Source organism: Mirounga angustirostris, unplaced genomic scaffold (assembly GCF_029215605.1).
Source record: "Mirounga angustirostris isolate CCGP_5_RB_7025 unplaced genomic scaffold, mMirAng1.0.hap1 SCAF_8, whole genome shotgun sequence".
Classification (NCBI taxonomy): domain Eukaryota; kingdom Metazoa; phylum Chordata; class Mammalia; order Carnivora; family Phocidae; genus Mirounga; species Mirounga angustirostris.
This window is the reverse complement of record NW_026991716.1, coordinates 64,698,637-64,711,540: the sequence shown is the minus strand read 5'-3', so window position 1 is coordinate 64,711,540 and position 12,904 is coordinate 64,698,637. Positions and strand designations below refer to the sequence as shown.

Here is a 12,904-nt window from a genome sequence, read left to right as displayed (position 1 = left end):
TTCATTCTTCCTTTTTCTTCTGGTCTGTCAATCTCCTCTTCCTTTATGGGTTTTATTGCTGTTCATCTGAAATACTTGTTTTACATTACATTTCTTTGTGGCCTTTTGCCCCTACTGTGTAATGAGAGTAAAAGTACCTGACAAACCATATAACCCTTAGTTTGAATTTGGTTGTTTTTACTTGTAAACTGTATTGTTTTTACTACTAATGTTTAACTTGCTAAATCAGTGCTTCAAGGTAATAATTATATAGTTATTTTGTGATTCAGAAAATGTGAGTAAGGTGCCTGTTGTTATAGAATTATACCAGTGAATTACAAGCAATTAAATGCCAGATTTTTAAGTTGTATTTTAAAAATTGACTAGACATGGAAAAGTCTTCCTATACACTCTTCAGATTACCCTGTACATTCTTTTGATGGACGAAAACGGATGATCTTGAGCACTATCTCATGGATGGGAGGAAAAAATCCATTTTTGGGGATTGCTTACATCGCTATTGGATCCATCTCCTTTCTTCTGGGAGTTGTACTGCTAGTAATTAATCATAAATATAGAAACAGTAGTAATACTGCTGACATTACCATTTAATTTTATATTCTGAAAACAAATTTACTGCATGTGCATCAAGGCCAGTCCTATTCAACCTAGTTTTCGAATGCCGATATCTGGTTAGTATGTCATTTTTGAAGTTGGCACATAACTTTTTTTTTAAAAAAGCAGTTTTTGTCCTTTGCTTCTTTATGGATGTCTTATGGAAATATATGACGGGTATGAAACAAATTAACTACATTGATCATATCAACACTGTAACTGCTGAAATGGCATTCTACTGTTTGCTTTTTGTTGGGTCAGGCCATATGATGCATAGAGCCTCTTTCCTGTGAAATGCATCTACTGCTTAAATGTTTATGCTGTGTTGATAATATTATATTGACATATGATGCTGTATATGTGTGCCTGTTGTGAAGAAAGGGATTACAAGATGTATGAATATAATGACTTGCTAACCTTGCAGGAGTCAGAGTTATAAAACGATGAAGAAAGACCAAATTAAATAAAACACTTCATCATTTTCATGTGTCATGTGTAAAGGCTTAAAGTACCATCTTTGTTGAGGTGGTTCATGTATTCAATTTATCCAGTACGGTTCTTTGTCAAGTTTAGCTTTGATTTCAATGGACAAGGGCATACTTATTCTTGTCTAGCGTAGGAATTAATGGTCATGTCTGAAGAGGTCAGGTGGGTCTCAGGTGGGAGAATTTAAAATTCCTTTTTCCATTTGGTTAAGATGTTGCAGTCAGGAACCCCAGCTCACTTGATAAGTTTTTACATGTGATCATTTCCCTTGAAGCTTATACTTCATAAGGGATACAAGAATATAGGTGAGATGGGAAAACTTGGCAGACCTTCATCTTCTGCCTCAACTATAAACCAGATGTAAATGTTCAAAGGAGACTGTTTTCATTCTGTGGTATTTAACATTCAGAAATTTGCTTCAGCATTGGAAATACCTCAAGCTGTTTTTATTTTGCAGGTAAGTTTTGATTTAAGTACTAATGTTATATTGTGGAAATTTTAGAACACAGTAACCTTCATTTCTTCTATATTCATTCAATTTTTGTATATAGGTCAAATGTGGATGTGTATGTACATTCTCTTTACTTAAGGTACCAATTATTTTGGTTGGTTTTTCCTAAAACATACTTTAAAAATAAATTCTTTAAATTTCCTAATTAAATTCTGGAGATTTTACAGTATGCACATGATAAATTATAATATATATATGGTTGAATTTATTTTATTTTCTATTAACTGGAATTATTTTAATATTCCTTATTGAATAAATGCCGTAATTTGTTTGCTATGGAACTTATTCTTGAATGTAAACTTATTTTTTCACATGCATGAAAATGTATGTCTTAATCAGAGATGGCTTAATTGCATTGAAATTGCCTTTTTTTTTTTACTAAAATAACTCATGTTTGTATAGAAGAATAGCTTTTTATTCAGAGTTTGTAATGACTTCCTTCAGTTATATTTTAAATCAAAATGTCTGGGTAATGTATCAGTTTTGATTAATATATGTTTTTTAAAAAAAAACAAAAATAATGTAATGGTTAATAGAAATGTGCCACACTTTGTAAGTTTTGTATAATATGAAATTCAGTTAAAAGAACTTATAGTTCATAATGACTTTTAACTGGTAGAATATTACTTGCATGAGGTACTTACTGTATGATTATCCTGAAGTTTCTGAGTGCATAGGGTATTCTTTGTCTAAAAATATCCTTTGTTTTGTCAGTCCTTCAGAATATTGTTATTTATTCTGATAATTGACCCTCTTGCACATGGCAGTTTATTTTCTGGGATACATCATTGGGGGGAAAGGTTTTTGCCAGTCTTTCCAGGTTGAGTTTATGTTGTTTAAGGAGGACTGCCATCCTGAATCTCTTTTTCTGATTAGGCGACCAAAGGTGCCGCTAAAGAAAAATTGAAAACCTTTCCAACACTTTCTCATCTGTGGTGAAGACAGAATCTTAAAATATATTTGGAGTTTTATCTATTTTACAAGTTCATTGATGGCCTAATTCCCTTCCGGTCTCCTGCCATTTGAGCTCTGAGGGATTCCTGTTACTAATTATGAAGAATGTGGAACATTCAGATGGCCTATGTGAAGCATGGTGGGGGAAGGAAAACATTTCTTTCTTATGGGTTTTATGCTCATCTTTTGGAAATATTGATGTCATATTCAACTTTCAGAGAATCATATTGCATTTTATTGCATTTAGGTTAAGTAGAAGGCATTGAAGAATGCATTGACTTACAGGAAGTATTTTGATATATGAAGTTTCCCAATTGAAGGAATTATTTAATAAGTAAGAGCTAAGAAATTTCATTGAAATCATAAGGCAGTTAAAAATAAAATGGGAAAAATAACTACTACCTAATGGAGAATTACTCAAGAGGAGAGTCAAGTGAATATTTTTGTTTATTAGTTAGTAACAGTTGATTTGTAACCTTGATTATATTTAAAGATAATGTTCTGCTAGTATGTTCTGTATTAATAAAAATGAACAAAATTAATTTTGCTGTGTTCAAGTGTCTTGCTAAAATAATAATGCCCAGTGTTTTTGCTAATGTTGAATACTAAATTTTAGCTCAAGGTCAATAAGTCCCAAGTTTTAACATTTCCATGTCTAGATTTGATTGCCAATATGTGTATGTGTTAATCACTTTGACAGCATTAACTGCAAGATTTGTCTGTATTACTGAGAAACATCTCTTACCAGGAGGTGGTCAGATTGTCACCTGAATTATAGGCTGATGGGCTAAATTTGGTATTAGATCAAGGAGATGTCTGATAAATAGAAAAGGAAGAACTGGTAGAGAAGCAAGGATAATGAAAATAATGAGGAGGGCAGGGCATACAGGAAATGAAAAACCAGACCAGGAAAGAGGAACCGCTGACTGTAGGGTTAATCAATGCTGGTGAGCCTGCTCACCTCTTATCTTCATGGACACACTGCCTTAGAATTATTGCATGGTCCTTTGTTGGTTAAGATGAAAAGTTTTGTTCTTTGTGAACATGGTTATTTTGAGGGGAAGGTGGAGGGAGTAAGGAAGTGCTGTTCCAAGAAGACATTTGATGCATAAATGTTTGTTGTAGAGTTTGGATGATCTAGTCAAGTGTTAGAGCTTTTTTTTTTTTCTTTAGCCCATGCCCCATTTAATAAATATAAATCATATTTCCCCTATGTCATTTGAAATTTCAAAATAAATACGTCTAAAATCAAATCAGACCATGGTGACCTTATTTGCTTTTATCTATTCGTAAATATATAAATTTACATCTTATCAAAGTAACGAGTATACACACTTAAAAAACAATCTCCCTGTCCCAACTTTTTTTTTTTAAGATTTTACATATCCATTTGTCAGAGAGAGAGAGAGCATGAGCACACAAGTAGATGGAGTGGAAGGCAGAGGGAGAAGCAGGCTCCCCATCAAGCAAGGAGCCCGATGGTGGGGCTGGATCCCAGGACTCTGGGATCATGACCCGAGCCGAAGGCAGACACTCAACTGACTGAGCCACCCAGGCGTCCCTCCCTGTCCCAACTTTAACTTTCAGAGATAATTACTTTGAGTCGAAAGTTTCTTTTGGTATTTGTTTTAGTATATCTAAATAATAAAATAATATGACTATTATACTATTGCTTGATTTAACAGTTTTAGGCATTATTATCTTCTTGATAGTGTTACCTGAGGATTTAGCTCTTTGTGTTACCTACCTCCTTTTCTCCCATTATGTTATTATAGTTATATTTAGTAAATACAGTAGCTATTGTTTAATTATGACTATAGAACAAAGCAATGCACCATGATTACATTTTTCATCATTTTATTTTGCCTAGAATTAGTAATTGCCTCATTTTTAACACATAACTTTCTGGAAGCCTATCTTAAACTTTGTTCAGTTTCTCTTTCAGGTCCATCATGTTCTCATCAATAGTTTTGAAGGGTTTTTGTCCCCAAATATCAGATAATCTGATTCCCTGTTTTTACTAGGGTGGTCTATTCTGTATTTGTCCTTCTAGGCCCATCTTTACTGTCGTTCTCTTGGCCAGTTACACAGCCATTATCCCATGACCTCCTCTTGTCACCCTTCTGTGTTGGATCTGTTTCCTGGTTTATTCTCTAGTTTACTGGAGCACTTCCTAAAGCACTTAAAACTTCCCAAGAGGTGTATATGAGAGGCCAGTTTTCTGAGTCCTTACATGTCTAAAATGCCTTTATTCCGTTCTCACAATTTCATTGATAGTTTGACTACCTATACAAATAAACTAATTTTCCCTCAGGATTTTGAAGCTATTGCTCCACCCTCTTCTAGGTTTCACTGTTACTTTTGAGAAATTGGATTCTGTCCTAATCAGATCTTGGACCGCCTAGACTGATGCTTAATTTTCTTCTCTTTTTCTCCAGTTGTTTAGACACTATTGTGTTTGTGCTTTCTAGAAGATTTCTTCATTTTGATCTTCCAGCATTATCTTCTGTTGAATTTTTTGTATATTTAAAAAGTATTCTAATTTCTAAGCCTTCTTTTATTTCTATTCTGTTTCTGAAATATAGTCGTCTTAGTTCACAGATAAAATGTTTTTCTGGGGACATATATGCTTTTCTTTCCTCTATTAGCATCGATTTTTGTTGTTGCTATTTTAAATTTTAGGTTTTTTTCTCTTGTTCATGTAGGTGACTTTCTTTGTATTTCTGGCTAGTCTTGATAATCTGTCATATATGAATGGCCCCCCAAAAAACTAATTGAAAGCTTTTTGTGCCAGTGCTTGACAAGTGATAAGCTTCACTAGTACAGTGCTACTCAAAAATGCCACTCAGTGAATTATTTGTTCCTGTTCATGATAAAAAAGTTAGACAAGTAATAAAGAGTTGGCAGGTCAACAACTGTAGGTGGACCAAATTTTGAGAAGTACTGCATTAGAGAATGATTGTCACAGAGCCAGTCATTTGACTGAAGGCCTTTTCTTGGGGCTATTCAGTTTCTCTAGGGAATTCTCTGGTCTTCTGCAGTAGGAAGGGGTCAAGGAGGGTCTGCTTTTCTCCTGCCTTTAACTGCTTCTGCCTTGTCCTCCACCTCACCTTCTGTTTTCTACTTTATGCATATTTCTGTATACCCGTCCCTCTGCATATCCCTTCTACCTGGTTGTCTTCCATTACTCTATCCAGATAAAAGTGGAGACAGTGATGGAGGTGAGAGATTGTCTTTGTTTGGCTGAGGAGATAGGATGGAGGTCTTTGGATCTGACCATTCTGTTGTATATAATTTTCAGCTAGTCATTTTCAGGCCTATTCCTTCTTGCTGTAACTTTTATGTCCAAGTCTGAGCTTCTCCGGGACTGTGGACCAATGAGCATGCTTCTCACTGGTGTCCCCTTTAGAGCCCCTCTGTCCTGCTCAGTCATACCGCATTTGCTGTTTTCTAGAAATCTGCAGAAATCACTTTTCTTCCCCCCCCCCCAACTCTATCATTTTGGGCCCATGTCTTTAAAAATTGTTTTAGATGATCACACAGTAAACTTTACTTTTTTCTTGTCATGTGTATTTCTGTGCATTTTAACTTAATGTATAGATTAACCATCATAGGATACAGATCAGTACCATCAGCCCCCCCAAAACTCCCTTATCCTACTCCTTTGTACTCCCCATTTCCCCATCCATAACCCTGGCAACCGCTGATCTCTTTCCCACACCCATAGTTCATCTTCTAGAATGTCATGAATGGAATTATACCAAATGTAACCTTTTGAAACTGGCTTCTTTCATTTAGCATGCCTTTGAGATTCATCTAAGGTAATGATGCCTATCAATACCTCCTACTTTTTCAGTTTCTTTTTCATTTTATTGGGGTGAAAGGGAGAATAGTTAAATTCTTGGAGCCAACCCACTTTTTTTAAACCAGAAAACTCCTTGAATTACTTTTTGGTACTTCTATAACATTTTTAAAGATCTTAAAAATAGATTTGTTATGTACTGTCAGTGATATTAACAGGAGCTTGTCTGTTGGTGTGTGACAAGTTTTTTTATCCAGGATAATGTTGAAGAAGATTGAACTCACTGTACATCACTTTCACTGTCAAGATTTGAATGCTACTGGGGCACCTGAGTGGCTCAGTCGTTGGGCGTCTGCCTTCGGCTTGGGTCATGATCCCAGGGTCCTGGGATCGAGCCCCGCATCGGGCTCCCTGCTCTGTGGGGAAGCCTGCTTCTCCCTCTCCCACTCCCCCTGCTTGTGTTCCTTCTCTCGCTGTGTCTCTCTCTGTCAAATAAATAAATAAAATCTTAAAAAAAAAAAAAAGATTTGAATGCTACTTTGCTCAAGGACCAGAAGTACAGGAAAAAATAGCTTTAACAATACATGTTAAATTGCAGTTGAATTAGTGGTCTAAAGTAATCCCTGGAATGTGTTGTCTTTCCTCTTTACAACAAAGCTTGTAAAAGAGTAATTTATACATTGTTGTCATCTTCAGCTTTAGCTAAGGTTTCACCTCACAATTGCACTGTACTCTGTTTTCTATCATCTGTGTCTGAAAAATGCAGTAGAAAGAGTATAGGTTTTAGAAACAGGCTGACCTGGCTCTTATCTATATTAAAAAAACTACCTTCACATTATTTAATCTCCTAAATCATTTGCCATTTCCTGTCAGTAAAATGGGAATTTTAATACCTACTTGACAGATTTTTGTTTTGAGGCATAAGGGAAGTGATAGATGCGAACATTTAGCAGAAAGTATAGAAAAATGACAATGAACAATTCCCACTCCTTTTTGTCATGGGAAATAAACTCAGCCTTGAACTTTTTGCTCCGTTTGATAGTTGGCATCTTCCTTCCCTCTTCATTCTTAGCCTGTGGCTTTGTGAATAACTCCTGATTTTCTTCCTACTTATCTGTCATTAGTCTCCCTTATATATTCCTTGGTTATGCTCACCACATAAAATGTTGGGAATTCTTTGAGGTTATATTCCAGGCCCTTTTCTCCCTTTACATATACTCCCTGAGCAATCATAAAGTTCCTAGTCACTTCTACCATCTTTACACTGATTTATCTTTTCTTGTGCCTTGACATCTCTTCTGAGCTCTAGATTGTTCCGAATGGATCTCTTCTTGGATTGTCTTTGGATTTCTCAAGCTTAAGAGGGCCAAAACAGGAATCCTTTCATACTAGCCTTAGTTTCTCTTATATTCCTTGATAGAGTGAATGGTATGATCAACCACCTTACCAGTTAAGTCAGGAACCTTGCTGTCTTCTTCAGCTTCTTCAGCTACTTTGATTTTTGAAGGCACTTCCTCATAGTTGGCTCTTTAATCCACCCCCTTATCTACATCTCCTTGCTACTATGTTATTTCAGATTTTCTTTCTTCCTTGTATTATTATTAGAGCCTTCTAATGGGCTTTCAGACCTTTGTAGTTTTTCAATCTAGCCTTTCACTACTACCAGAATGATCTTGAAATAGTTCTGACTTGGACAATTCACCCCATAAACTTTTATGTTTTTATTTTTTAAAGATTTTATTTATTAGCCAGAGAGAGAGCGAGCACAAGCAGGGGGAGCGGCAGGCAGAGGGAGAAGCAGGCTCCCTGCTGAGCAAGGAGCCTGATGCGGAACTCGATCCCAGGACCCTGGGATTATCACCTGAGCTGAAGGCAGACGCTCAACTGACTGAGCCACCCAGGCGTCCCCCCATAAGTTTAAATGGCCCTCATTCACCAGGATAAAATTTAAAATCATTATTAAAATCTCACCCCTGCCTTCTTCCACTGTTCCCTCACCCCCTCATTTGTCTTTCTGCCAACCATAGTATTTGCAGTTCCCTAAGACATCTGTTCACCTCCTCTTCTTAGCCTCTGTCTATGCTATACCTTCTGCCTGGATTTTGTTGATCTCTTTACCCAATTTTTTCTTCCATAATAAATGTTAACATTTATAGGGACGCCTGAGTGGCTCAGTAGGTTAAGTGGTGGACTCTTGATTTCGGCTCAGGTGGTGGTCTCCATGTGGAGTCTTGCTTGTCCCTCTCCCTGCCCCCGAACATGTGTGCTCTCTTTCTCTCTCTCTCTCTCAAATAAAATCTTTAAAAAGTTAACGTTTATTGAATTATATCATTTAATCTTCACAGCCATCCAATGTGATAGATACTATTATTTTACAGATAAACTGAAGTATAGATTATGAAACTTGCCTTCAGTCATAATCACTATTAAGTGACAGATTCAGGATCTGTCTGACTTCAAGTTATTTAACTACAGTTTTTTCTTTTCACTACACCTAGGCATCTGTTTTAAAGTTCCTGCAGTTGATCATGCTTGATTCTAAATCCAGGTTATTAGTCATGTTCTTGCTTTAAGTCTAGAATGTCTTTTAATCTCTACTCCATTTATGCTGTTGGACCCTGCTAAAACTCACTACTTCATTTATTCTAATTCTACAAGACTCTGCTGAAATTTAGTCTTTTCAAAACTTTCCTAATGACTGCTATCTTCCTTGAATTTCCCATGAGCAACTTTTGCTAAACCAGTTACCTAAGACTCATTTGTATCCATCCACATCATAACTTACTATTATGTGTTATTACCTTCCTAATTAGATTATATGCTCCAGAAGGTTTGGAATTTTAAAAGTTTTTCCCTGAACATACTGCAAAGTGTTAGAATCATACTAGGTAGCCAATAAATTATTGTTCAACAAGGCGTGAACTCAATAATATATTTTATATATTATTTTTCATACACAAGGATTTTAGAGCTAGAGATAATTAATCCAAAGCCAGTCCTCAACTTAAATGATGAAAAGATTGAGGCTTGCAATTAGATAAAATTATTTAATAATGAATACAGCAATTAAGAGATAACCAAGTGTTTCTTGATTCCTAACTGTAATAATCAAAGAAAATAAGGAATTATTTTGAAGTGCTATCTTTTCTGTAGCTAGCAGTTTTTGTACATTAAACTTCACATGAAGCTATTCTACTATATTTTTATAAAACTGGAAGTGGATTGGGGCGCCTGGTTGGCTCAGTCGTTAAGCGTCTGCCTTCGGCTCAGGTTGTGATCCCAGGGTCCTGGGATCGAGCCTCCCATTGGCTCCCTGCTCCGCAGGAAGCCTGCTTCTCCCTCTCCCACTCCCCTGCTTGTGTTCCCTCTCTCACTGTCTCTGTCAAAAAATAAATAAAATCTTAAAAAAAAAAAAAACGAAGTGGATTAAGCATGGTTTCAGAATTAAAACCCACATCCCAATCACACAAATCTCTATTCTGGCTTTCCTCTTTTTATTTATAGATGCTATAGGCAGAATCAAAGTAAGGATTGTAATCTTGTTTGTTTTTTTAAAGGGAAAGATTGAATAACTGTGATTTGGTAACTTTGCATCAGTAATTGTGATTATTTTCGCTAAGTATTTTCACACATCTTACTGACAAGGCTTAAATTAACCATTACCTACCTCTCATTTTCCATATACCTAAATAGTGTACTGCCAGTCCTGTTACAATGTTCAAAAACCCTCTGGATATACTTTCTAATCATGTCTAGTAATCTAATAATAATTTTCCAGTATTACAAACGAACCTCAAACTGATGTTTTGGAGAGGAAACTTTTGAAAATAACTATTCTGCTACAGAGGATAAATTTACAAATCTAGAAACAAATTTCAGGTGTGCCTGAGAAGATCTAATAAAGTTTGATAGGCACACAGGCAAATTTCAGGTATATTTTTCTGTCAGGATAATCACAATTTACAGAATAAGAGCAAGGAGATGATGAGTGAGGAATCCTGGGACTGAAAAATGTTTGAAAGTAGTACAATGAATATCCAAGATTTTTTGAGTGTTTATTCTCAGTAAGTTATTTCATGCGACATACTATTCATTTAACCAATAATTACTGAGCATTTTCTATGTGCCAGTTACTATTCCAGATGCTGCAAGTACAGCAGTGAAGAAAACAGTTGTAAAAACAGTCATTATCTAACTTAAATCTTTAAAAGGATCATCCCTCTGTGGAAAATAGACTTGAGTGTAAAAGTACAAGTAGGGAAGCCAGTTAAAAAGGCTTTTGCAGTCATGCAAGCAAGAGATGGTGGGTTGGCCTGGAGTGGTGGGTAGCAGTCATGAGAAGCGGTCAGAGTCAGATTTTATTTTGAAGGTGTATGTATTCAACAGACTTTTCTAATGGGTTAGTTTATAGAGTATGATGGAAAACAGAGTTTGGGCTTGAAGAAGATTGCAGAGGAGAAGCCTTGGAAATAAAGGGTGGAGAGAATTCAGTTTGGGTCATAAGTTTGAGATGTCCATTAGACATCTAAGTGGAGATGTCGGGTTAAAGGAAAAGGTCAGGCTGGAGAGTTGTCAGCACACAAATGGTATTTCATGGCATTGGATGAAATCACAAAAGGGTTGAATGTTAAAAAAAAAAAAAAGGCGGTACTCTAATTTAGAGATTGAGAGGATGAGGTTTCAGGAAACTAAAAACATTGCTGAAATGGAGAACCATCAAAAGAGTAGTGTACAGAGGAAGCTCCTTAAGACTGTTTGAAACTATACATATATATGTTATACTGAATGGCATTTATGGCTTATTTCCAAATTAAAACAAAGTATATTGTGAAGGAGTGATCAATTATGTTAAATGTTGCTGATAGATGGAAAAGATGAAAATTGAGATTGACAGTTTATTTAACAATGTAAAGGCCATTGGGGATCCTAGGAAAAGCACCAAAAGCCTGCCCAAAATGGGATTTTAAAAAAGATTAGGAGAGTAAGAGAAGACAAGTATAAAGAGATCTGTGTTTTATTTTGAAGAGAAATGGGATGGTAACTTAAATGTTTGTTTAATATGGGTTTATGTTTATGCTGATGGAATGATCAAGTAAAAAGGGGGAAATTGTACTAAGTGACTGCAAATAGGGATCTGCACCTATTTTAGGATCTAATTTATGTGAATCTTTGGTTCTTGTTGGACAGAGCCATAAGTGTCCTTCATCCAATATGTAGATCTATTACCCAATATATCATTAATTCATCTGCTGGCTAACCTTTAGCCCTTTAAGCAGTACTAGGGAATTGGTAAAAAATTAATCTCTGTTCTTGAGAAGTTTACAATCTAGATGGAGAAAATGGTAAGACAGCACATAAAACTTTAACAAGTTCAAATTCTAGAAATCTACTTTTTAAAAATTTGTATGCTCCAGCTATTAGCACTTGGTAATTGTCCTCAAGGATTTGATCACAGTGCATAATACAGAGGGGAGATTAAGCCAGATCCTTTCAGTCCTTATCTAGGGAAGAGAGAGATGAATTGGCTATTTAAAAACCTTGGTGAGGAAGAGAATCTGAACTGGGGACAGATAACTTGGTGGATCTAACCCAAAAGATGAGAAGGAATAATTTTGATATTACTAATTTTTATCCACACATTTCACCTATGCTGAACCCATATATCATCCACTATTTGAAATCACAATGGAATAACCAGAAGAGTTTGTAAAAAGGTGGAAAGATTTTAGTACAGGGTAAATATGTTTATATTTATACACACTTGGTGGGCACAGAGAATAAAGATATTTGTAATGTGACATTATTTAGGCAAAACTGATACAAGATACACAGCCTATCTACAATAATTGCTCTGCCTACCCACTCCAATCAAGGAAAGTGCCCCGCTCGACCTGAGACAGTAAGAATTAAGAGCCCAGATTTGCTGTCCCATTTCTTGCCCCACAATTAAATTTCCCCCCCTCTTTTCAGCATTTTCCCAGACACGGATAAACGAGCGAACAGCTTCCACAATTTCGGGACACTGGTAGTTTCTTGCGTGAGGAGTCCTGCAGCGTCCAAAGGTACAAGAAGGTAAAAACTGGTATCCCGACGCAGCTCCTTGCACCATAGTCTCAGCACAAGGAACAGTAACGCCCTCACAAAGTTTCTTCAGCGGAAAAAACGGATTGTATCCGTGTAAGAGGAGTTATCCTTTTTGTTTTGTATTTCATGCAGCTTCACAACAGGCCAACCCAGTGTTCTTTCAACGTCTATACCACGGCTCAAAGTTTGCTAAGTTTTAAAAAACGCCTTCTCGTTCCAAATACACTAATTTTCTACGATAGCGTGGTCTCACATTAATTTTATGTTAGCTAGTTAAAAAGTACATGACACGTTACTCTTCGCCTCTCTGGTCTCAAAAGTCCTTTGCTTCTTCCAGCCGTAGCTCCAGCGACCAGCCGCCTGAAAGGCATCGGCCAGGTTGGGAACGAACTGAAGAGACAGAAACGGCCAGTCGGCTAGAGCGGCCACAGCCATACTGCCGCTCTCGCCTTTCTTTCGCTCTCTATGGTCAG

At 36.4% G+C, this 12,904-nt stretch overlaps 1 protein-coding gene across 1 annotated transcript in view; it reads left to right on the top strand.

Annotated features, from left to right (window-relative positions):
* TMEM30A (transmembrane protein 30A) overlaps positions 1-3,087 on the top strand; it is a 33,369-nt gene extending 30,282 nt beyond the window's left edge. The window contains exon 7 of the mRNA XM_045867098.3: positions 398-3,087. Within this exon, the coding sequence (XP_045723054.1) occupies positions 398-591 (194 nt within the window). The 3' untranslated portion in view covers positions 592-3,087. The remainder of the gene's footprint in view (positions 1-397) is intronic.
* Positions 3,088-12,904: the final 9,817 nt, after the last annotated feature.